The 27797-nt window shown below is 36.6% G+C and overlaps 1 protein-coding gene across 1 annotated transcript; it reads right to left on the reverse strand.

Moving 5' to 3' along the window:
* LOC110102353 (protein DEK) lies at positions 1–26547 on the reverse strand. The gene is made up of 11 exons (XM_020830671.2): positions 26137–26547; positions 25957–25990; positions 19222–19301; positions 19075–19134; positions 16051–16161; positions 15459–15539; positions 15270–15350; positions 2226–2949; positions 1135–1223; positions 1014–1044; positions 1–361 (listed from the first exon to the last, which is right to left on the reverse strand). Exons 1-11 carry the CDS (start codon positions 26425–26427, stop codon positions 240–242), a joined length of 1704 nt encoding a protein of 567 aa, XP_020686330.1. The 5' UTR covers positions 26428–26547; the 3' UTR covers positions 1–239.
* Between the last annotated feature and the right edge of the window lie 1250 nt (positions 26548–27797).

Genomic DNA, 27797 nt, shown 5'->3' on the forward strand with positions numbered 1-27797 from the left:
TGAATAAAGAGAAGATATGCTATAAACCAAAAGTCAAGGGGGGGAAAAATCGTAAAAGCTAATGTAGTGATGTACAGTGGGAAATAAAATTCAAACAATAAAAAGAAAGCATGTGATAGAGCATCAATGAAGCAAACATAGCATAGCATAGTCTAAACCATGCATCCTAATTAACGAAAATTACAGTGGGAAAAAAAAATGTTACAAAGTCAACCCCATCATCCTCAATTCTTCTCACCTCATTCCTCCTTACCATCATCATCCTCATCATCTTCATCATCGCTCATATTATTAATCACTTCTTCAAGAATGCCTTTTATTTCTGTTTTTCTATCCATGAGATCAGTATTAAAATGAGCACCTGAAAAACAGTATCCAATGTTCATATGACAGCATATGAATAATCAATAAACTCTTTTATTAGACTCATCTCAAAGCAAATAAATATTTTGACCAAATTATGGTTGCACCCAATTTTTTTCCCTTTCGATTACAGAGCCCTACATTGGGTACCTATACCCAATGGGTATGGTTGGGTATGGGTACGCTCATGGCCTTATGGGTAGGTATGAGTGGATACTCAACATCGAAGGATAAATCGATTTACATTGCTAATCACCGTATATCTTATATTACTACAATCCTCACTACGTAGTGTGCAACACTTAACCACGCTGAGATTACGGTAAATTTTGATATGCAGCTTAAAAGATTGGAATCAAAGCAAAGGGCAACAAGCCTCAAGGCCAACAGTTCGTGGCAGACTGCGTTCAAAAAGCATGAAAAGTGTGTATAGGTGGGTAACAACATCCCGAAAGTCACAATGGGTGGGCGTGGGTGGGCGAAGCCCGTCTGAGTAAAGCATGGGTACCCAACTAGGACCCCATGCAGGGCTTTGCTTTCGAACCCATACTGTACCAAAATTTTTCTCATATAATGTGAAATTTCTTGAAGTTCACTAAGCACTAAGGTTTTAAAGCAAATAGAATTTCACCATGTAACAAAAAGCATACCTAATTGCCTAATAATATCTGCCAGGGTTGCCTGCATCAGACAGAAAAAAGTTAGAAATTTATTTTTTGACAGAGGAAAACAAAAAAAATCGCATTGCATTACCCAAAACTAAATACTCACAACATTAAAGTCTACTTCTTTCAGTATCTCACTGACCACAGCATGCAACTGTTCTGTGCTCGGTTCACCAAAATCATCCACTGGTTTCCCTATCGAACATCACAAACCTTATCAGGCCAGCGCAGCATGGTTGAGAAGGGTTAAACTTGAGTAATTAATTAGCTATAAAGGCCACTTTCAACACTGACAAAAAATAACATACTATGAGCAGTCGAACTCATAAGAACAAACGTCAACCAAATTCACATAAAAACAATAAATATTACGTTATATGGAATTTTAGCTTCGAAACCAAACGTTCAAATATACAGGGTTCAATAAAGTGTAAAATGAGAAAATATCAAATTCAGTAAGGAACAAAATATGCATATCTATGCAAGAGAGAGAATTTTTAAGATAACATAGTATGTCTCATTTTCTTCTGCTTCATTGAAGTTCAAAACAGACACTATTAATCAGCGCAGGTACAACTTACACTCCTTATCGTCCTAAAAGTTATATGAGACTCCAAAACTGAGAACTGGATATCCTAGATTCAAAGCCGATTATACTTAGATGGGAATAATATAATCTAATAATACTAAGAACAGATGGACATTGAGATAAATTTGCATGCATATGTGAGAAGAATTAATTGATGTTCAAGCATTAAATCAAAAAATCTATGAACAAAATGAAATCTGGCGGCTTGGCACCAATGGCTAGCTTTGATTTGAATAGCCAACCCAATAAAGTAGCTCAACCCACCACAATATAATGGAGAAGTTTGCACCTTATCATAAATATCCCTATAAAATGAAAATTCTGATTCATGATGGATCTCAACAGTATTAGAATTGCTTTGAGATGAATGAAATATATAATATATTAATAAAAATTTCGTATTCCACTCATCTCAAACCAATCATATGACTTAAAAGCCATTGACTAAAAATTTGATTAGGATATCTTGTGCCAAATTTTTTTCCCCTCCATATGCGTGTATCAAACAGGATATGAGTTAACGTAAATAAGATTAAGAGCCAGGTGCTCATTCTACGAGATCCTTTTCAAAGCATGCATACTTTAAAAGCAATTTGGGAACATTATACCTTTATTCTTGGCAACATTTTTCGACTTTGTCTTTGCAATTTGTTTCTTGTTTTCTTTCACATCTTTTGATGCACTCTTTGTAATTTTTTTCTTGTTTTCATTCACGTCTTTTGCTGCGGCTTTTTCAATCTTGTTCTCCTGCTTATCTTTCGAGACAGTTCTGGCATTGCTCTTTCCTTTCTCTGTAACTTTTTTTGATCTATGGGATAAAGCAGAACCAGAGTCAGCTTCAACCTTCTTTTGGGGAGCCTTTCCGGTAGAATTATCCTTGGAATGCTTTTTGGTTGTTGATTTCTTCTCTGTCTTTGAAATACCCTTGCTAGCCTTACTTGGTTTACTCTCTGAAGAGACTTTTGCCTCATCTTCAGCACCCGCCTTCTTTGAAGCAGCAGACGATGAACCTTTTTTAGATTTGGCACGAGAGGTCTTTCTCACTGATGGGGATTTCACTTTGGATTTAGGTTTCTCGTCTTCATCCATCTCCTCCCCATCTGACGACGTTTTAATTGATTCAGGCACTTTATGCTCATTGTCCTCATCATTGTCCTCATCTTCTGTCTCACTATTAGAATGTTCAGCAGTTTCCTCTGCATCATGCTTTTTATCTTCAGATTCATCATTTATGTCAATTGAGCCGCCACCCTTACCTTGATCTTCTTTGTAACCTTTAGCAAGTTTTTTACGTGCTTTCTTGGCTTCATGTTTGTTATCATTTTTAGGTCTCTGCAAAAACACACAACCAGTCAGAAATCAATGGACACTTTCTAAATATTAAAGGAATCCGTTGAACGATGCCAACGCAATTAAAAATACTGGAGCAGTAGAGGTATGAAGTATGAGAACAGATTCGACCATAATAACTAACAAGCACAAGGCAATGAATGCTAGCAGTGGCTGCAGTTTCTAGACAGAAATGTTCTATGGCGCAATTAACTAGACAAACAAGTTATATAGATGATGTAATGTGTAAAGTGATTTTATGCAAAGAAAAATTCACATAAGTCATCAATTAATTCAACTTACCTTCTCTTCAATATCAATAGCCAATATTGGGATTAAAATAAAACCCAAGATGAACAATCAAAATAATCCAAAAAGTCTGTAAAATTGGAAAACACAAATTGAAACTTCATCGTGTAAAATTTTTATCAAAATAAAGAGTGCTAAACAAGTCAATATCAAACAAATTATAGAGATGAATATAACAAGAAATAAAAATATTAAATAAAATCAAGCTACGAATGATACAAGAAGATAGCTTCATCAAGAAATAAATTCACACTTTTACCACCCTCTGAATGAATCATAAATCCAACAAGCAAGAATATTTATTCAAGTCAAAACTAATCCAATCTAATTTTAAATAACCATCAAGTTCACGCTCAACCTTCTCCAAAATTTTACAAATTTAAAAAAAAAAAAACTCAATTTTCCCTTGACAAAAACTACAGGTACACTATCTTAAAACTCCAGTAAAAAAAAATCTACTATAATCCCAAAAACAGAACCGTGTAATAGTCCAAAAAACAAGAGAATCTGCTAAGCTATAGTCATTTGTAATAATCCTTGCTAGTCACACGTAAACACAATGATGTGAAACTACTAGGAGTTACGATTAGAAATTAGAAAGAAAGTTGATTAAAGTATTGCTCATTTAAATTTAATGCCAGCACATAAAAGTGAGTTAAGAATTTTGAAATTTTTAACTTGCTTAGGCCAAAGACGTGCAATAGAATATAACCGCGACAATTCTTTCAAAGTTCAAGGTAATTTAAATGCAAAGTACAATTAACAAAAATCCAACGCTTAACAATGAGAGTTCACCTCAAGGGCCGTCTCACTCAATTAATTGGAGGCTTTTAGCGGAGAAAGATGACCCATATGATGAAGGACATTACCACTAAAGAGAAGGCGCCGAAGAACTTCGTTGGTGGAGAGGTAGCCGGTGGAGATGGAGGTAGTGGGTGGCCAAGGAAGCTCCAATCGTAGTTTGAAAGTTGGCGATCGATGACGCTTGCAAGAGTAGTGACAACTTGCTCCAAATAATCTCCAACGGTGGCGTCGTCTTCAAATCCCACGTCAAAAAACGGAGATCTTAGGATGTTGAGGCTTCCGTCGGCGTTGAATACAAGGCCCCACTCAAATTCTGGATCCGCCATGCATGCTTGACGTTGGAGAATATTTCAATGAGAAGGGAGGAAATATGTAGTGGTGAGGGAGAGCACTTGTAGGTGGCGAAGAAGGATGGGGGAGAAGGGAGGGGCGGCGGGATCTCTAAGGGGAAAAGGGAGGGGGCCGGCGGGTTCAAGGGGAAGAAGGCTAGGGTTAGGGGAAATTAGGTTTGGGTGGATTACTTTAGAGATTTAATCAAAATCTGAATTTAATTTCATATTTAATTAAGTTTGGAGGGAAATTTGATTTGAAATTTAAATTTCAAATCTAAAAATTAAGGCATTGAATGGGGGTTAATGAGGGGAAGCCAATGAGGGGCCGGCGGCTTATAGAGAGAGAGGGAGGCGGTTTAAAACTTAAAACTGAAATTAATTTCAGGATTAAGTTGGGAGGGAAAAATCTTTGAAATCAAATTTTAATTTCAAATCGGGTGAGGCATTAAATGAGCAATCAATGGGGAGACTCCATCAAGGGGGCCGGCGGCATGTTGAGAGGGGGAGAGGAAGATTAGTGGAAAGATGGTTTCCAATTTGGAGTGATGATGTGGAAATATTTTTAAAAAGTCCAATTTAAATTAAATTGAAATTCCAAATTAGGAAAGAATTTGAAATTTTAAAGTCAAATTTCAAATTTGAAACTTGCGGAGAAATGGGTTGGACGGATGGAGGGGGAAGTCGCCGGCAAGGTGGCCGGCCGGTGCCGTGGAAGTGGCCGGCAGCGGGCTTCCAAGGTGGTGGCGGCAACAAGGATTTGAATGGCTTTTCTTGTGGTGGGGGAAGTGGTTCGAGGAAAACACAAACGAGAAGATAGAATAACTTAACCACGAGCCGCGGACTCTTCCAACGACAGGTGGGCCTTGCGATTTGCTCCCCTTGAGCTCTCTCCCTTCTCAAGCTCTCATGCAAGAAAAAGTATAAACAAAACACAATTTTTCATTCAAATATTCATTAACCCCAATACAACATATGAAACCACTATATATAGGTCTCAACTCATGAAAAAAAAAAGTACAACATTGCCCTCTGGGCTACAATAACAAAGTAACTCCCCACAGGGTTAAAAACGAAAAAAACAGTAAATACTAAATAATGCATCATGACATCTGAATCAAAAGTAGAGGCACTGAATCGTGGCCGTCGATCTGCGATTCCGCCGTCGATAAACCTGTCGGTAGCGTCCGTCGATGTCCTCATCATTCTCCCCAAGTGGGAGAAAACTCAACCTTGTCGAGTGAGTGTCTCTAGAGCTCTCGAACCACTCTAGAATGTATGGATCTAAACGCTGCAACTCCTCTTGGTCAACCCACGTATCCTCTGTCGCCGGGGTCCCTTTCCAGTGAACTAAGTATCTTCGACATCCACCTCCTTTCGCGGTAATGATCTCATCATCTAATATGGATTTAACTGTCTCTGCATTGGGTAAGGGAGGTAAGTTTGGGAGTGGAGGTGTGAAAGCTGTTTTCCTTCCAGGATCGTCCAAAATGAAGTTGGATCGTCCTGGGACGATCGATACAGGTTTGTACAGGTTTTGGGGACAGAGAAGTTCGTCCCAGGAGGAAATGAGGTTCGTCCGTACGAAATTTGTCCAAAGAGCAACTCGTCCAGGTACGATAACTATTTCGTCTGAATGAAATTCGTCCAGTGGGCAAATCGTCCCAGGACGATTTGGGATCATCCGGGACGATCTGGTTGGATATATATGGAAATGAGATCTTTTTGAAGAGAGAAAACCAAAGGAAAAATAAGAAAAAGTGACTTTTGGGCGACTTCTGTCCGTTTCCGTCCGTAGCTGCAGTCGAGAAAGTTGACCGACTCGAGGTAAGACACATTCCGCCTTTCTCAATTTTCAGAAACGAGGATTTTGACGACTTTTCTCTATCGAATTTTGGTTCATTTAGTGAACTTCTAGTATTATTTTGTACTGATAAAAGTTTTATCGCGTAACTTTTTATATGTTTATGAGATAATATTTGTGCACGTTTTGAGTATTTTCTGGAAGATTTTTACTGTGTATTTTGAATTCTACGGGGTTTTGATCGAATAACAATTTATCTGGATGTCTGAAATTATTACTTCAGTACAATAAAAGTCTTAGAATGTTGTTTGCAGTATCTGTGATAATTTAGTAAATTTCTGAATCTGTGAGTTTTGTAAATTCCATATACTGTCGTTATGCCGCTAAAGATTTTCTGACGAAACCTGATTTTCTGAATTGAATGTTCTGATGTGATGTGCTATCAGAATGGAGTTATAAGGGACCAGAATCCTTTGAGATTCTGATTGTGTCAGGGAAATCTGAGAAATCTGAAAAACAAATTATGTTCTGAAAATTCTGTATATCTGTTCTGTTCTTGTGCTATAAGCACAAAGGGAGACATAATGGGGTCAGAATCCGTTGAGATTCTGTCTGTGTCAGGGAAGGGAGGCATAAAGGGGCCAAAATCCGTTGAGATTCTGTCAGGGTCCGGGAATCTGTTATGTGAAATGTGATGTGATATCCAAAATGTGAATTTATCGGATTTGAATTCTGATTTGTACAATCCCCGATCCGTTCTGTGATTTGAAAGTTTTATAAGTTTTATCAGAACTGTTCTGCACTCTGATTTGAATTCATATATCTGTGATTTGATTTCTATTTGATCAAGTATATGTTCTGTCTGTTATACGATTTCTGTACGACTGTTTGAATTATGTACGGCTATTTGAATAATAGCTTCTGATGTGTTTTCTGATGTAAATTTTTGGATATTTTGATTGGTGGGTGTAGTCTTGCTGAGCTGTTAGCTCATCCTTATTTTCTGCGTGGTTTTCAAGTTATGGGAAAGGAAAGGAAGTCTTGGATTAGCCGTTCAATGTCTGATTAGTGATTAGGTATTTTTGTACTTTTGATTTTTGTACAGTCATGGCTTTTCTGTTCTGTTCTTTCTGTCTGTAGCCATGCACTGTATTGTATATGATTATTTTGATGAAAGAAATAAGAAAATAGTGGATGCATTTCTATATATGTATTTGAAGTTTATAGTAGCTCTGTGTTTCTGTTTGTTTGAATATTTGGAAGAAAGTTCTGAAGCAAATTCCAAAACTAAATCCTGGATTTTCAATATTTGTCGCGGCCCGACGCGAAGGGATTCGTTCCGGTCGGGTTGGTTCGTGACAGGAGGTAGGCTTTGGATCTCACCAGGTGTGGTCGCACAAGACTCTTTTATAAGTGGATTGCTTGGGTTAAATTCTGGTCCCTCAAAGGTTACGAGATCTTCTATGTTAAATGTGGAATTGATGTTAAAACCTTGGGGAAGGCTAGTACGTTAGCACTGTTATTTACCTTTGAAATTATCTTGACGGTCTGGCGCTTCTTGCATGCAACTTCTTTGCGGATCCGAACCATCACAAAGTCTCCAATTTTGAATTCTTTAGCTCTTCTTTTATGATCAACCATAAATTTATAATTTGCATTACTTTGTTCAATTTTCTCTTTAATTTCTTTATGTAACTCCTGTAAATGCGATGCAAATGATGATGCTGACTCTGATGTTCTAACTCTAGTGCTCATGGGAATCAAATCAATGGGTTGATTGGGAATGTATCCGTACACTATTTCAGCAGGGCTTAGACCTGTAGTTCGGTTCACAGAGTTATTGTAGGAAAATTCGACTATAGGCAATTTAGAGTCTCAGTCCCGGATGTTTTCTCCTACCAAGGTCCTTAAAAGATTTCCTAAACTCCTATTCACCACTTCGGTTTGACCGTCTGTTTGGGGGTGAAAGGCGATAGAGAATTGCAGTTTGGTCCCCATTTTGTGCCACAATGTCTTCCAAAAATAACTTGTAAATTTTACATCTCGATCAGACACTATGGTTTTAGGCAGCCTGTGAAGCCTCACAATTTTATTAAAGTACAGCTTGGCTACTCTAGAAGCATCAAAAGTTTTGGAGCACAGGAGAAAATGGGCCATCTTAGAAAATCTATATACGACTACACAGACTGAGTCATGCTTCCTAATGGTCTTGGGTAACCCTAAAACACAAGGTTGGTTAGGCATGGGGAGAGGTGTGTAAAGGACAGTGTTTTGCTTCCGTTGTTTAGCCAATTGACAGGTGTGACACCGCCTTACTAATCTGCTAACATCCCTCTTAAGACTCGGCCAGTAGAATCGATTTTCAACAGCCGCAATGGTCTTGGCTTGTCCAAAGTGACCCGCTAAACCTTCAGCATGTAGTTCCCAAACTAGAAACTCTCGAAGTGAAGTTTTGGGAATACAGAGTTTTTGGAATTTAAATAAGTATCCATCTTCCAACATAAAATCTCTTATGATCTGTTCATCTCCAGTTGCTAGCGCAGAATAGGTTTCTCTAAAATCGGGGCAATCGGAGTAATCTTCCTTAAGTCGCTCGAAACCTATTACTTCAGTAGCATCTCCCTATTAATCATCATCTGACGGCTTAAGGCATCAGCAGCTTTATTCTTAGAACCCGCTTTGTGTCTAATGGTGTATGTGTACTCTTGCAAGAACTCAACCCATCTCCCATGTCGGACATTAAGCTTCTTTTGAGAATTGATATATCGTAACGCTTCATGATCTGAGAAGATGACAAATTCTTGGGGAAGTAGGTAATGTCTCCAATATCTGAGGGACTGAATGATGGCGTAAAATTCCTTATCGTAGGTGGAGTATCGTTGCCTAATGTCATTTAACTTCTCACTAAAGTAGGCAACCGGGTGTCCTTCCTGAGACAATACTCCTATGCCTATGCCAGATGCGTCACAAGTTACTTCAAAAACTTGTGAAAAGTCTGGCATACGCATGACTAGTGCTTCAACCATTTTTCGTTTTATTTCCTCAAAAGCCTTGCTAGCCGATGTCGTCCAGTTAAATTCCCCTTTCTTCAAACAATCAGTTATGGGACCCACTACGGTGCTAAAATTTCTGATAAATCTCCTATAAAACATGGCCAATCCGTGAAAACTTCTAACATCTCTAATGTTCTTAGGTTCAGGCCATTCATTGATTGCTCGCACCTTTTCGGGGTCAGCAGATATGCCTTGGGAAGAAATAATAAATCCATCCAAGGAAGGTTACTTGATTCGTTAGGAATGTGCACTACTTAGGATTGGCATACATTTGTTCCTTCTTCAAAATTTCACAAACTTGTCTTAGATGATTCAAATGTTGTTCCATTGAATGACTGTAGATCAGGACATCATCAAAGTATACTACTACAAATTTTCCAAGGCCTAAGAATCTGAGTCATTACTCTCATAAAAGTGCTTGGAGCGTTACACAAACCAAAAGGCATTACTGTTCATTCATACAATCCATCTTTGGTCTTAAAGGCGGTCTTCCATTCGTCTCCCGGGCGTATCCTAATCTGATGGTAACAACTCGTCCACTTGCTTCTTGAGCTCCTCGTGCTCAGTAGGGTTCATTCGGTAGTGGGGTAGATTTGGCAAAGAGGCTTCAGGTACTAGGTCAATAGCGTGTTGAATGTCCCTTAAAGGTGGCAGTTGGTGGGGCAGATCTTCAAGGAAGATATCAGAAAAAGTTTCCAAGAGTGGTCTGACTTCCTCAGGGATAGGTTCTTCTTGATCTACACACACTTCCCGAGCTACTAACGCATAAAGAGGGGCTCCTGACTCTAGTTCCATACCTAAGTCTTTAGCAGTTAATAAGTTCAAGCCCGTGTTGGGTTTCAAGGAGTTGGGTTTAACTTCTTTGGTAGACTTAGGTTGAGTGGGTAGGAGTTTAATTTTCTTACCCTCGTGTTCAAACACGCAGGTGTTTGATCGGCCATAAATGTGTACATCGTTGTCGAACAACCAAGGGCGGCCAAGGATGATTTGACCCATATCCATTGTCAAAACATCGCACCAGATTTTCTCTTTATATCCAATGAACTCAATAGGAACGAGACTCCTATCTTTCACCTCCAAGGTGGTAGAGTTGATCCAGGCGACTTTGTAGGGGCTTGGGTGTTGTGTGGTCCTTAATTGAAGTTTCGAAATCATAGCAGAAGATACGGCGTTAATACAACTTCCACTGTCTATTATGACCTTGCAATTCTTATCTCCAATCTTAGTGAAAGTGTAGAAGATCGAGGTCCTTCGCCAGTCGTCACTAGGTTTAGGTTGTGAGAAGGCACACCTGACGACTTGCAGATCCAAGTGATTCATCTTTTGAGGACACTGGATCACAGCAATATCATCCTCGTCGAAAAATTCCTCATCGTCGTCCATATGGTGAACTAATTCAGCTTCAGGTTCATCCTCTTCTTCCGTCACTTCTTCAATTATTGCGACCTTAAACGGGCTGGAGCACTGAGAAGCAATGTGTCCGTACCCATGGCATCTAAAACACTTAGTGCCGGCAGTGGTTTTGGGTGTCTCTCGTTTAGGTGCTTTACCTTTATAGTCCGTTCTAGGTTGGGCTTGACCAGGGGAAGGCCGACAACCGGAGGGTCCAGTGGGCTTGTTGTAAGGTTGGCTAGAGGAAGACTTGAACGGGTTGGGTTGAGAGCCTTGAGTCCTAGAGGCATGGCTCCTAAACTCTTCAAAGTCAAGTACTAGACTACAGGCAGCTTCAAAAGTATTCACTCCTCTGGCAAAAAGCTTATTTGTAAGGTCTTCTCTCAATCCAGCTCTAAACATTGACAGAAGTTGGGTAGGGGTGGTGGTTTCTTCTCCGTTACAGCGTATCATGAAATCATCAAAAACCGCGATGTATTCTCTTAAGGGTTTGCTTCCTTGGGTCAACCTATTCCAACGATCCAAAAGCCTGGGGTAGTAGGAAGGAGGGAAGTACTTCCGTTTTAATTCTTGTTTCATTGTTCCCCAGTCAGCCACGGGGTATTCTCCTCGGGTTTCTCTCATATGTTCTAGATTAGCCCAATACTGGTTAGCTCTATCAGTATACTTCATCTCAGCAAATCGGACCTTTCTCTCTTCCAAAATATTGTACCAGTTAAAATAGCTATCTATCCCTTTGAGCCAGTCAAGAAAAACTTGGGGTTCTAACGTACCATCAAACGTCGGGGCATCTATCTTAATACTCTTAAGGAGTTGGATATCGTTGTCCCTCCAAGGTGTGTCACGTCCTCCCTGTTCTTGATGGGGTCGGTGATTGGGTCTGTAGTAATCTCTAGGAGGTTCGTACTCAGTTCGGTTATCTTCGTCATAAGGAGATTGGGGTCTAGAGGCAGTGTAGATAGCCGGGTGTCCTATCCTTTCGATGTTGTCTAGTCTCTCTCCCGTATGACGCTTAAGCTCCGCTAAACTCGTTTGGGTATCCCTAATTTGTTGCGTAATTGTACCCAATTGGCCCACAATCATGTCTAAGGTCGCTTGCATATGTGCGGGATCCATGGTTGAGTGCTAGGGGACACTTAAGGAGGGCTCCTAAGTCAAAGGCAGCAGCTAACCACGCTGGAAATATGTCCTAAAAGTCTTCAAATGTTGCTGGAATGACTAGGACAGCAGAGTCCAGCAAGGGTCTAAGATGTCCAGAGGTTTAGGAAGGATCCTAAGGTGTGGACAGCACCTAAACAATGATTTCAGGTTCACTAACGGATGCTTAACAGCAGCTGAAACAGTGTGGACAGCAGTAAAACCTCAAGGTGGAGTTGTCCTATGCACTTAGAAATGCTACAAGTTTAATGGCAGCAAAATGACACTAGCTAGGATGACTTAAATGCTCATGAAAGTGTGCAGGAAATGCATGAACAGCAGCTAAAACAGAGAGTAAATTGAAACTACGCAAGGATATGCATGCAAATTTAAAGCTATAATGAACGGTTAAACCCTATGATGTTTTTCTAACATGTCATGCATGCCTACCATGCTCTGATACCAAGAATCTATGATGCACCGACACTTCTCCTCAAAGAGGAGTGCAGTGTCCGACACCGTGTCCGACACGACACTTGTCCGACACTTCTCCGACACGTGTCGGACACGCCGAAAACGTGTCCGATTAAAAAAATATTAAAAACAAGTTGGACACTCGTGTCCGACATGCGTATCTTAAATATTTTATAAATTTTTTAAAAATATAATTTCTTATATTTAGTGAATTTAAACTAAATTTCTTATTTCATATCCACAACACCAAATCAACGTGTCTGCATTTAATACCCATTCATCAAATATTCTCATTTTCATTTCTCTTTGGCAGTAAAGGTATTTTCATCTCCTCTCTTTTTGCACAATTACAAATTTTTCTCCTGTTGAACCAGAGTTGAAAGTAGTGATATTCAATGATGATGATATTGAAGGCCAAAATAAACCTCTAAAGCTAATCCTAGTAGTTGAAGCTTGAATGCTTGATATTATAGCAAGTGATTATTTGTTTATATTTTTGTGGTTGTCCTAAATATTTTATATTATAAGCTAGACAAGTTATCATGTCATTCATTTATTATTGTTTGTCATTTTTAATATGATATTACATTAATATATATACACTATATAAAAAAATATATTGCCGTGTCCGCGCCGTACTCGTGTCCTATATTTTAAAAAAAAGCCGTGTCCGTGTCCGTGCATCATAGCCAAGAATGATGTGAAACTACTAGGAGTTACGATTAGAATTTAGAAAGAAAGTTGATTAAAGTATTGCTCATTTAAAAGAGGGTTAAGAATTTTGAAATTTTTAACTTGCTTAGGCCAAAGACGTGCAATAGAACATAACCGCGACAATTCTTTCAAAGTTCAAGGTAGTTTAAATGCAAAGTACAATTAACAAAAATCCAATGCTTAACAATGAGAGGTTCACCTCAAGGACTGTCTCAATCAATTATTTGGAGGCTTTTAGCGGAGAAAGATGACCCATATGATGAAGGATATTACCACTAGAGAGAAGGCGCCGAAGAACTTCGTTGGTGGAGAGGTAGCCGGTGGAGATGGAGGTAGTGGGTGGCCGACGATGCTCCAATTATAGTTTGAAAGTTGGCGGTCGATGACGCTTGCAAGAGTAGGGACAACTCGCTCCAAATAATCTCCAACAGTGGCGTCGTCTTCAAATCCCACGTCGAAAAACGAAGATCTTAGGATGTTGAGGCTTCCGTCGGCGTTGAATACAAGGCCCCACTCAAATTCTAGATCCGCCATGCATGCTTGACGTTGGAGAATATTTCAATGAGAAGGGAGGAAATATGTAGTGGTGAGGGAGAGCACTTGTAGGTGGCGAAGAAGGAGGGAGGAGAAGGGAGGGGCGGCGGGATCTCTAAGGGGAAAAAGGAGGGGCCGGCGGGTTCAAGGGGAAGAAGGCTAGGGTTTGAAATTTGGAGTGATGATGTGGAAATATTTTAAAAGACTCCACTTTAAATTAAATTGAAATTGGAATTCGTCATGAAAACTTTCCTAAATTGGAATTCCAAATTAGGAAAGAATTTGAAATTTAAAAGTAGTTCATTAGATAATTAAATCAACTTTAATAAAATTTTAAAAGCTTATCCTATAAAGGAGCAAATGTAAACACTAGCTCATTCATTTATAATATCGTGAATATTGTCATTTGTTGTATTACAAGAAGCTTGTTAAGAGCATAATAAAATTTAATTATTTTTTTATGTTTTTATACTAACATTCTTATATTCAATGCACATCAACATTTATTTATATTACCAGAATTATAATATGTGAAAATATTGAACAAACGACTACATGGGCATTAAAATTTTAATTTTAATTTTTATTAACATCTGATAATAAATTATAAAGCAACATTAGATGGATAAATTAAAAGGCTAGTTTTTATTATTTAATTGACATTGGAATAAAAATATTGAATAAATAGCTAAATTCATAATACATAGAAGTCTAATTTTATAATAAATAAAATATTAAGAAAAATATTGAGTAAATTATTATCAAGTTTGATTAAAAAAATTCAATACAGTTCTTGGAAGCAACAAGACTATGTGTAATTTATTGGCATCATTTAAAAATTAGTTAGGCCTATTATACTTGAAATGAATAAGAAAATTACTTAACAAGCTTAAACAAGGATTTTCAAACTCGGGTATGTTCAAGCTCAGTTAGAGCTCAATAAATAAATAAATAAATAAGCATGAATAATATAATACTCAACTCAAATAAATTCAATAACAATATAAATCACATCCAGCATCAATAACAATATAAATCACCACAAGAGGGCCGGCTGTTCCTATTGAACCGGTCCCTAGTGAACCTGTTTTCTACTACAGTTGTCGGCCCAGGGAAGGGAGAGAGAAGGGGTTGGCTGCTTCTATGGGACCCACACCTTGATTAAAAATTACTTTGGAGGGAAATATTTGAATTAAGGGTTGTTTAGGGATTTTGTATTTCTCTTTTGGCTTTAATTAGTTGCTAATGATAGAATTAGGGTTTCATCTTGAAATTTGAATCTGAAATTTGAGATCTTCCTTGTGCTTGGGCTCAAGTTGCTTGGCTAGGGATTTGGAGAGTCATTTCCTCCTCTCGAATTGAAGAAACATGTATCGTTTGCTGTTTTTTCTTCGTTTTCTAGTGGAATCCATCGTTTTTCTCTCAGATTTCTACAGTTTTTCTCAAGTTGTTGCTGTCCTATTGCTGTTTTGCCTTTAAAAACAGCAGATTTATGTTGGAGGTGACTATTTCCTATCATAATCAAACAAGAATAAGGCTGCTCCTTAAGACAAATGATGAAATAAACGTTCTTCAATATAAACAACAACACCAAGTTTGTATCCCACTATGTGGGGTCAAACGTTCTTCAATATATAAATTAAAAAAAAGACCAAGTTGCAAATATATAAACATAGAAAATCTTCTTATGAGCAAGGTAATCCAAAAAAATTTCCATTGGATGAAAAACATATGCCATTTCTTGAAACTAGCAAATAAGCACAATAAAAATACCGTGTTTTCTTTATCTGATGAAGCTTCCTCGAGTGGTCTTTCCTGAGTTCCTTTTGCCACCCGTCTACGTTTTTTGCCTTTCTAAACTTAAATCAAAGGAAACTTGTGTCAAGCATACCCAATTTGCATTTTCAATAAATTACTTAACTGCATAAATTTAATCAGTAGTGGAAGAGCAGAGTAACAGACCGTATCCTTCTCAGAAAGTAGAACTTCTCTAGTAACATGCGGAGATTCCAAAAATTCCAATAGTTTTGCTGAGATCTCCTCCTGGAAAATGAGCAAGGCAACTTCATGAAGAAATCCTTAAGCAGGGCAAAAATGAATAATAGGAGAAATGAAATATATACGGGAATTATTTCATTAGTTTTGGCGCAACTTTTACCCCTAGTTGTCAACGAAACATTAACCCACAATCTTGCTGATCCAGATTAAAGATTGAAGATGATAAAAAAAGCAACTAAATAATAATAATAATAGTAATAAAAATTTCAATATAAATTTGACTGACAAGAAAAAAAATACTAATCAATGAATGAAGAACTACAATAGCAATGGTTGTTTATGCAAAGGGACCCACCAATCAACAGAAATCCAAAGCAACAAAAGTGCCACAAATTTGATATAACCTAACTTTATCAGCAAACTCAATGATCCCTATAACTCAAACACAAGTTGACTCCAGAAATAATCAACTAAAAAGATCGAGCCAAGATGAGAGTGAAGAGTTCCAGTGAGGCATGGAAAAGGAAAGCATACAAAGATAATATCAATAACTAACCTTCTTAGTGGTAATTTTTAAAGTGTATACATCTAGCAGATCACAGAAGTCCAGCAACCTTTCTTTGTTGCACTTATTTAGTTTTTCCCTAACTTTTGACCTTTCCTTCTCCTACAAAACAGTTAAGAAACAAGTAAGAAAGAGGTCCATAAGCATGATTTAAAATTAAATATTTCTGTGTTTGAAAGAGAACAAAAAAAAGTAAGTGGGTTCAAGTGATATAGACTTGAACCCACCGAACCTAATGCAGCAATAGAGCCAAGTTGATCTTTAAAAATTTTTGAAAGAAAAAAAAAAGAAGGGATCTAAGTGTAGTTGTCAAGAAGGTTTTAGAAATTTAAATACAAATAGCAAAATTCATTAAGTAATCTATGCCATAACACGAACAATGATAATAGCATAAATAAAAATTGTACTCCTTCAGTTTCCTCCATCTTCTAAGGGATGTTTTGGCTGCATCCAAGAGAAGCGGGAAATAACCTATGCATCAAAAAGTGAGATATGTTCTTCAGACGTCTCTATGAAGTCTTAATGATCTCAAACATACAAATGTATACATATAGCTTATCGAAATATAAAATATATAATAATATATTATTAATTTATAACACATTATGGTTATAATATATTATTCTTATAATATATGATATATATAAAAAATCATAAATAGAATACAGAATATTAGCATCTCATCACAATGTTTACATAAAATATAAATGATGAGGACATCGCTCAGAGATTCCGACACGTGTACCGGCGAAGAGATCGTAGATCGACAGCCACGATTCAGTATTTACTTCTGATGCGTTTTATTTTATTTTCAATTTTTCCAAGTTTATCCCTGTGGGGAGTTTTCTTATTGTAGCCTTAAGAGCATTTGTGTACTTTGCTTTTATTTATGTTGGAGGCCTATATATAGTGGCCTTATGCATTCTAAAAGAATGATGAATATTTGAATGAAAATTTTATGTTTGTCTTCTTCATCTTGTGTGTGCACTAGGGAAGGGAGAGAGAGCTCAAGGTGAGCAAGTGTAAGGCCCACCAATCATTGGAAGAGTCTGCGGCTCGTGGTTAGTTTATTTCTATCTTATTTGTGTTTTCTTTGATCTTCCTTTCCCCAATCAACCGTCGGCCATCCTTCCCACTCAAATTCTCCCCAAGCTCCACCACCGGCCACATACTTTCCCTCTACCCTTTTTTTCCCAACACCCCAAAACCCGCCGGCCTACAACCCCCCTAAACCGAACCCATGCTTCCCCCAACCCACCGGCTGCCTTGGCCTACCCAACCGCCAGCCGCCCCTCCCAAAGCCACCATCACCGCCACGGCCCATCCCCATCTCCACCCCCATGCCGCCGGCCACCTCTCCCTCTTCCATGGAATCATGAATAATCCCAAAGACCACAAATACCTTCCTAAAATAACTTCCCTCACTTAGGAAAGGGTATTTAATTGAATTCAATTCATATTTTTGAATTTCAAATATCTCCCTCTAATTTAATCAAATCTGAATTTAAATTCAGATTTGACTTATTCCAATTAGCTAAATACCTTGGGCCCACATCTCTTAAATCAAATCCCAAATTAGCTCCCATATGGTCGGCCCTCCCTCTCTCTCTCCACTTTCATTAAATGCTCCCAAGTCCCAATTAAGACTCGTTAATCACCTCCCCATGCCACCTCCCCTCTCCCCCAATTTCTCTCTCCCACTTTAATTTGAATTCAAAATTCAAATTAAATCCTGCCAAATCCACTTAAAAAAATCTGAAATTAATTTCAGATTTTGGGATTAATTTCCCTCACCCCTCTTCTAACCTAATCCAAGCCCCCACCTAAACCACCCCTCCCCTTCTCCCCACCTTGGCCGCCCCCTTTCTCTTGCATCCCCTCTCTTGGGAAACCCTAGTTTGTTCATGATATTTGACGCCAAGAGAAGAAGACGACTTCCTCTCCCAATCTCATCATTGGTGCATGGCCGATCCTGAGATCGACCACAGATTTTTATTGGACGAGCAAGGAAGGACAGATATCCTTGGTTCCTCGTTCTTTGAAGTCTTCTTTGGCAACTACGAAACTGTTGAAGGATACATCGACCGCATCATATACCAACTAACATTGTCGATTGAAGAGCACCTTCCACCGGGTCATTGGATAATCGTCGGACACCCACCGCCTCCTCCACCGCCTCCTCCACCGCCGGCTATCGTTATGTCAACGAAGGTCCTCGGAGCCGTCTTCCTAGTGGTAATATCCTTCTTCGTATGGTTCATCTTTCTCCGCTAAAGCCTAAGAGTGATTGAGTGAGAAGGTACTCAAGGTGAACCTCTCGTTGTTAAGTGTTGGGTTTTGTTATAAGCATGTAACATTTACTATTGTTTGGATTTTTGATTAAATTGTTTGGCTAATCTCAATAGCACTTCTTTGCCTAATCAAGTTTAAAATTTTGAATTCCAAAATCTATCTTTATTGCAAGCAATAATTCTATATTGGCACGTTTTGGTCAATTGATTGTTATAATTTCTCAAGTAACTCCTATATGTTTCACATCAATAAATTATGTAAAAATGTATGCACATGTATATGGCATGTATGTGTGTGTATACATGACATTCATTCATATAAATATATGCAATATTACATATTTACATTATATACACACACACACAAAAGTATACACATATATGTGAGTTAATTTTATAAAGGTTATAAAACATTTTTGCTTCCCAACCTAACATCAAAAATAAGGTGAATACGTTGTTAGATTTCCCAACTTCAACTTCCAAAAGTAGAATGTCACTTACTACCGCCTATGGGTAACCGAGCAAACCATAAGGTGTTGATAAAATATTTAATAAAGCAGCATATTATCTCACCAAAAGAACATTTAGAAGCCAAATCAGGTAAAATTTACCAATGGTTGACACGATGTGTCATTTTCACTTCTACAGTTCAGATATTCTCATTATATATGAGCATGATTGACCACATGCATATTAAAAAAATGTAATAATATACCAATAATACCTCATTCTGGGACCAAACAAAACCAGAGAATTGCAGAATATTTCTCTTCAGAAAATGTACCTAAAAAGATTTAAAAAATACAAATACATAATGATTATTCCAAACATGTGAAAAATAAAGACAGGAGAAGGCAGAAAGTAGTTTTACATTAGCTTTTCTTCCGAAAAGAATTTTATGAAGAAGGCGGAGACTCTCATCAGACTTTCTTTTTGATAGTTTGAAAGTCACTGAAACACGAAAAAAAATAAGGAATAAAAAACAAAAAAAGTGTATTCTCACATGTATCAAACTTATTTATCTACTTTCATCATACGTCATTAAAAAAAATAAAAATCATATTATACATTCAATTAGGCAAGTTTTTTTTCCATGCTGCAATCCTTCTACTTCTTCTTTGAAGCAAGAATTTATTTCCTAAATTAAGCAAAAAAATAAGCAAACAGTCAAGCTTCTCCTCATATAAGTATAACTTATTACCACAAAATATGAGTTTTTTACGTTGAGGAGAAGTGGTCTAATCAGAAAATAAAAATGCTTTACAGAGGTATGATGGTAAGAAGGGTATATAGTGATGAATACCGAGAAGGAAGAAAAAAATATCAATCCAAGTAAACAGATATGTGTGTCAATGCTAGTATATGTGCCGTTTGAAAAAATGAAATGTGTTCTTCAAAAAAAAAGAAAAATGAAATGTGAACTAAAATTATTTATGTTAGAAGAAAATAAATCATTATCCTCTGCGGCATGGTTGAATATAGAAATCATGTTACATCATTTTTACATAGAGGGAGATGAAAATTGTATGCAGACCAAGTGTTTCTGATTAATATAACTTATTAAATATTTATTAATTTAATAAAAGCGTAATTTTGTCATTTGGAATAAGGTATTTTACTATGTATTGCATAAGGTCATACAATTTCAAAGGTGATTCATGATATAAATTTATTTCTATTTCTACGTTATCTCAATCTCTTATGGATTAAGGATTTGAATCCCCTTTGAGGTACAAGAATTTTGTATAGTTTGAAGATATAAAAGCTCAATGTCTAGATAAATTAGAATCAACAGAAGAAATCTAAGTTTATCATTCTAACCATATCCATCTTTCCTCATTCTCTCTTTTCATTTTTTTCCTCAATTATCTAACAGATCCAATATCTAGCTACCTAGCCAAACATCAATTGGCATCAAAGCTGAAAGTTGTTTCAACTTCAAATAGTATTTTTTGTTGTAGCTCATCCCACACTGATGCACATTTATTCTCAATTTACTATGCTGGAGAAAAAATGCATATGCTTCAACACCCAATGATGTAACAAAATCTTCCAAGCAGCTTGCTCGACACCAACTCCCCAAAGTCTTAAGATAACATATACCACCCCCAACTAAAACAAAGCACTAAAAATAAAATTGTAGACTGCTGAAAAAGCAGCGCGCAAAAAGGATTATTGCTACACTCCCAAAAAGTATATATATACACAACAGTATATGGGGGTCAACTGTCTTCACTGAAATAATCAAAATATGGAGTGTATCAAACACTTTTTTTCTTGAGAGTGTTTTTAGTGGCCTGTATAATAAAAAATGATGCGATTTGAGCTTAAATGTCAATTTTTGTGAGTATAGCATTTCCCTACTCAAAGTATAGTTTTGAAACTAATATACTTAAACAAATTTTTTTCTGACAAAATAATTGTTAAATACCATCTTCAACCCAGTCATGCCCTAACACCACTTTCACCGAGTTGGCCAATCATTCCTTCATTCAAAATTCTCAATTTCAATCCAAAACAACCTTCATATTTAATTTACATTAAACTCAAGAACCTCAAACTTGAATCCACTAAATTAGCAAAAAAACTTAAATTTGAAAACGTCCTAACCCCATCCAACCTCATTGTTATATATCCCTAAACATTCTCAAGAAACCGCTCATTTACAATTCAAACCTAAAACTAAACTTAATATCTTATCATTATCAGCTTCATTCCCTTTTGAATACCTCAATTTTCGATAAAAGATGGCATCCCGCCAATAAGTAAAACAACATTCATTATCATAAATCAAGCCATCATTACTTTAAAAAAATTTTACCAATGATTCCCTTCTAATCTTACTAATCCAATTTATTTCCACATTATAAACTTGGCCTAATCAAACCAAAGCCAAAAAAATGTGTTACACCACCCTATTGATAATTTAAGTCTCAACCTACCAGACCAAACTACACTTGCCCAACTCCAACCCAACCCAACCATGAATTCATATAGAAATAATAGAATTTAGATTCTTATAATCAATGCTACCAAATAAGAGATTAGTTCAAATTAATATATTACTCTGCATGAAGATCTGTAAATTTTCTAGGATTATATTCAATCGATGCATGACAAAGTCTAAATGATCTATGATGAGAACACATTGATAATATTCATCTCTTAACACGGAATAAATTTCCCTGTTCATATATGGAGTTGAATTCCCTATCAAATAGATTTCTCATTTGTCTCTTCTTATGATTTATGATGGATTTCTAAGATTTTGTCAGCTCAACTATAAAGCAAAAGATGTCGAAGTCTTCCTTTATCAACACTTCAATTATATGAAGTAGAATTATTTCATCCTAGGGTGGTAAATCATGCATAGGACAGCTACTTTTGGTAGTCAGAGAGTTCAATGTAATGTTTGACATTAATTTCTTCTTATTGTGGAAAAATCAACTTCCATCAATTATATCTTCATTATTTCAACCTCAATCAATCTTCCACCAAACCCTAAGTCATCCACCTTCCTTATTCACTTGATGCTAGGTCAGTGATCCATGGAATTACTACTTCCATCATCATGAGTAGACTATTGTAATTATTTTATAATTATTATTTTGCTTACTCATCAATTTGAGCACTACTGTAATTATTCTTCCCTGATTATGTATTTTTCCTATTAGAAGCTCGCCTAGGATTGTATAAAGACTACACAGATGTTGGAAAGAAATATTCAACCAATTATTGTCATGATATCAAACCTTAGGATTTTTTCTTATCATTTCTATAAGACATTGCCTTCATCATTGTAGCCTTATTTCTACCATTCTTTCTCATTACAGCCAATTACTACATCATTTCCTTCCCATGGATCACAAAAATACTAATATTCCCTTGGTCTCAGATTCATTTGAAGCCGAGATCAACAACCCAAATCAAATGAGAGAATTACAAGACATCCATTCAACCTATCATTTGAATGAAAAGAATTAACTTAAGGGGTCACAATAGGTTCAAGCCTTCTAGAAGGGAAGAGGAAAATTTGGCCATCTACTTGGGGACCAAACCACAATAAGGCAATCCCCTATTCAAGGCTTGAAATGAACAAGACTCTGAGGTGATGTCCTGATTATAGAACTCCATGGTTTCTGAAATAAGTAACACATGCATACTCTTTCATTCAACAAAAAATTTTTGAGATATGGTAAAACAAATGTATTCAAAAACCCATGAGCTGACCCAATCTATGAGATGAAAATCATGACCTATGACACCAAGCAAGAAGGACAATCCATCACAGAATACTTTAATATACTACAAGGCCATTAGAAAGAGATGGATCATTATTGATGCATCCGAATAAAATGAAGTAAAGATGCTGTCTTCCTTAAAATATTTATTCAGAAAAATCAAATTTATAATTTTTTATTAGATTGAAATAGAGATTGGCATTGTAAGATCACAAATTCTCAAAAAGAAAAATTTATGTTCCCTAAATGAAGGGATTGCCATCATTTGAATGGAAGAAGGGATGAGATTTATGATTACCAATAACCCTATAGAAGATTTGGCTCTAATTATAAAAGCTATCAATATCAAACACATTGATTCAAAACACCCTTTTTAAGAAGGGGCACTAGCAAACATATCCAATAAATGCTCAATAGAGATTCCCTATGGTGCACATATTGTTCAAGATACAAAACAAAGATGATGGATGTTTCATAGAAAGCCACCAAAAAAGCTAGATTAGGAGAAGAATCATGTGGTTTGTGTCATTTATTGATGATTTTATCCATGTGTTATAAATTTTTTTACAAAAAACCAAAGTGATGCAAGTACCTTTCTTACTACCTATTTTGACATGATCAAAAATCAATTTGATGTTCAAAAGAAAAGAGACTGTCAATAATGATAACAACTTTTTTAGCAATTATCTCTTCTCATATTTCCAAAAATAAATAAATAGTGTATGAATTTTCTTGTTTATAAAAATATCAAATTGACTCAAGGAGGAACGCATCACAATCAACACAAGTCTAATCGACTGAATCAATCCTCTGTGGCATTAAACTTGTTGAGGTAACCGTTGAGCTTGCAAATAAAGATACTTCAATTAAACATCTCTTACATGCATTCTTATCATACAAAAAACCTTCCTCATTGTCACAATCCTTCCATCCTGACCTCCATAATATTTCTAGTTCTAAAGCTATCAATAAAGCTTTAAATTATGAGCATTAAAAAATGCTATTATAGAATGCCCTTCAATGAATAAAACATGGAAATTTATGACCCTAACAAAAAGAAATAATCAAATAAGGTATGGATAAGTCATTATTGTGAAGTACAAATTTGATTATTCATTAGAAAGATATAAAACCATATTGTTGGAAAAAGGCTATACTCAAACATGTGTTATTAATTATATCAAATATTTCACTCTTGTTGTTAACATAAATAATTGTTCAATTTTGTTTATTATTAATAGCTTTAAAAAAACAATTTAATGTGAAGAATGCCTTTTTACATGAAAATCTAGAAGTGTGTAGGTCCCAATGGGGTATGGCTCAAAAATTAAGCAAAATGTATGTATGCTAAAGAAGGTATTATATGGACTCACAATCTCTAATGGCATTGTTCTAGAAGTTCGCCAAGATAACTCTCAATATGGGATACAAAGTCATGGAATCCACATCATTTAGGAATTACATGGGACTCTCCGCACTAATAGTTTATGTCGACAAAATCATCATAACAAAAAGTGATTTGTAATCTATGGAGAATAAGAGAATTTAAAGAATATGTTTCTGTAATAATGATGCAAAAAAGTTAGGTAAGCTAAAATACTCTGTATTGAGGTTGCACATTCTCAAATGAGATATTTATATCACAGCAAAAATATATAATAATCCTTTTGAAAGAAACAAGCAAGTTGAAATGCAAGCCTGCAGAAAGGCCCATGGAATTTGATCATATAAATTTAGAAGATGCATCCATATACAAAACATCCTATCCAAGGCTTGAGGAAAGAGTGAAAGACTTATATACTTATCACATGCTACATCTTACATTATCTGATAAGGCAATTCATGCACAATCCTAAGAATCACACATTAAGGCTACACATCAAATCTTACAATATCTAAAAGAAACTCTAGCCAAGGGATTTTTATTCAAAAGGGGGATGGAGTCTAACACTTAAAGCATATATATATATATATGTGTGTGTGTGTGTGTGTGTGTGTGTGTTTGTTGATTATACAATATCTATGATTGATAGAAGGTCAACTTCAAAATATTGCACATTCTTAAGAGCAACCATAACTTAGAGGAGTAAAAAAAAATATTGTGGCAAAATGTAGCACAAAAGTTGAATTTAAATCTATGGCAAATGAAATCTGTGAAATATTATGTCATATATATATATATGTGTGTGTGTGTGTGTGTGTGTGTGTGTTTGTTGATTATACAATATCTATGATTGATAGAAGGTCAACTTCAAAATATTACACATTCTTAAGAGCAACCATAACTTAGAGGAGTAAAAAAAAATATTGTGGTAAAATGTAGCACAAAAGTTGAATTTAAATCTATGGAAAATGAAATCTGTGAAATATTATGTCTCAAACTTATCTTAAGAATTTAAAAGGTTGAATAATAAGGTTCTATGAGGCTCTATTGTGACAACAAATCATCCATCAATATTGCACATAGTCCCATATAATATGACCGAACAAAACATATTGAAGTGTAAGCACCTTTTATAAAGGAGAGGCAAAAAAATGGTCTAACTTGTACTCCATTAATCGCCAAAATTGGCCAAATCACAAAAGAATTATTAAAGACTAAATTCCAAAAATTGATAATAGGCTTGGAATGGACATCCATTCTTTTTGCGCGGGGGAGTGTAAAAAAAATCAATATCCATATTCTACCACCATCAATATTCCATCAAACCCAGAAGTCCTCCACCTCATTCACTTAATGCCACCTCAATTATATGTGGGATTACTAGTGCTACATCACCCATTCATGGACTATTGTAATTACATAATTATTATTCTTCCTACTCATTAATATGTGAACAATTGTACATAATATTTGTTGATCTCATATGTTTTCTATTAAACCTATCCTAGGATTGTATAAATGCTACACGAGCATTAGAACAAAATATTCAATCAATTCTCTCCAACTCTCGGCAGTTGTACTTATGCTAGGTTTTGCACTTCATTTGCAAAGTGCTAATTAGGACTCATTAGGATAATTATTTATCCATTTCAAAGCGGTTTTGTATTTTGAAATAAGACCTATTATTATAAATAGTATCTAGAGTCATGAAATTTGAGAAGATTTTGAATGAAATCTAACGTGTTCAAATTTTATAATATGTTAATGCCTTGTGAAAGCTTGAGGGCTCATGTCTCCATTGTGCATTGAGGAAGCATCATGTCTTGAGGATTTGAAACTCAATGGTCTGAAGAATTAGCACATCTACTGTGAAAAAACATTCAAATAAAAGCAGGAAAAAATTACAATAAAAAACAATAGGGCAATAAACCCGAACCCCTTCCCCGTCCTACTACAAAAGAAAAAGTTAAGAGAGACATACCATTTGGAATGTCCTTGAGCATCTCCCCGGGACCCTACAGCAGATAACGAGAAAGAAATATGTTTCAAGAAAAGTATTGATCAAACCCACGGAAATCACTTCTCACGACTAACAAACACAGCCAACCAAGAACTCCCAACGCATATAACGCACGCATGAATACATTAACAATCGAATCACCTGCTGAATCTTCAAAGCCTTGGTTGCTGATATACTCCGTGATGCTGTCGCCGAGTACCTGACAACAGACTTCCTCTCTCTTGATGGCCTCTCCGAAGGAGAAGCCGTTTGCGCTGCCTTCTTCCTCTTTCCATCCTTTTCCTCTCGTTTCCTCTTCTTGCCCCTCTTCTTCTGCGTCAGCTGCTCTCCAACCGGAGTTGACTCTTCCTCCGGCGGATCCGCCTCCTCGCCAGAGGCAGATGACTGATTCTGGGCGCTGTCCTTACTTGCATCTTGGTCAGGAGATGCCATAGGGACGATAAACCCTAGCAAGCGCCGTTTAGGGAGGGGGCCGAAAAGTAAACCCTAGAAAGGAAAGCGGGAGAGATTCCTCCAACTGAAGGTAGCGCGGATTCGAACATGGAATTGAATTTAATTAGAGATTAGAAATAGGGCGCGGAGAAATTTGGGGAAGAAATCGGCTTCCAATAGGGTGCAAGCGAACTCGAGTCCAATAGGGCGCGGATTCAAATCAAGTTGAAAACTTCACAAATTAATTCAAATGTCATATGAACTCCGATTTTAGCAAACTTGTAGTCGAACTGAACGTCTCAAAAATATGAACCCAACGACACCAAATTCAACTCAATCCGAGCCTAAATGAGTCCAAATAAAAAACTAGAAGCACATTTGGAATGTTCAATCCATAATTTCAATTGCCAAATAGTTTTCAAATATGACATACTTATAGGCTCGACGAGACAAATCCAACAAGCCCAAGATCGTCGAAATATGATATCATTAGGGCTTAATAAATAGTACATGATCAAGGGATTCAACATTGACAGTCCATTCAAATCAACATTGATCAACGACGGAATTAAGCAAGAAAGCAATAAGAGAAGGAAGAAAAGGAAGAGACTTCTCCTCGACTACTGCCGGACTTCCACCCAACTAACAACTGATGTTGGATTTCTGTCCGGTTATCAACTAACGCCAAATTTTTGCCCATCTACCAACAAACTTTTGACTTCTACCCAACCACCAATTGATGCCGGTTTTTCTGCGCGACCACCAACTAACGCTAGACTTTTGCATGGATTCCAATTAATATTGAACCTCCTTCGCCCTCCGACGGCAGTCTTTTTGACCGCTGTCGTCCGCCGACTATGATCCTTTCAACTTCCATCATCAGACAACGGTCCTTCCGACCTCTATCGCCTCGACCTTCGTTGCCCACCGACTATGATCCTTCCTGCCTCCGTCTCCAGACAATGATCCTTCTAACCTTTGTCACCCACCAACTATGATCATTCCAACCAAATGAACACATCAACAGTGGTGATTCTATGTATTCTCACAATGTAATGTACTTCATATGATGTACACCAAACCAAGGTCTTGCCCCCAAGAAAGGGCCTCATTTGTAATCAACTGCAAATAGTAGTGGATTCATTCAAACTAGGGTAGGCTTTGTGATTTTCCTCCTTTTTTAAAAGTTTTCCACGTAAAAGTTTTGGTGTCTCTTTTTAATACCACACCATCTTTTTTATCTATGTGTGTGTTGAATCTTCGTACAACGCTAGTACATTAAACTTTATATTTCTCTACTACCGTGAATATTCTAGGACGCAACAGTTTATATACAGACAATATAATTATAATAAATTTTAGCTTTTTTG

The sequence above is a fragment of the Dendrobium catenatum genome, unplaced genomic scaffold (assembly GCF_001605985.2).
Source record: "Dendrobium catenatum unplaced genomic scaffold, ASM160598v2 fragScaff_scaffold_733, whole genome shotgun sequence".
Classification (NCBI taxonomy): Eukaryota; Viridiplantae; Streptophyta; class Magnoliopsida; order Asparagales; family Orchidaceae; genus Dendrobium; species Dendrobium catenatum.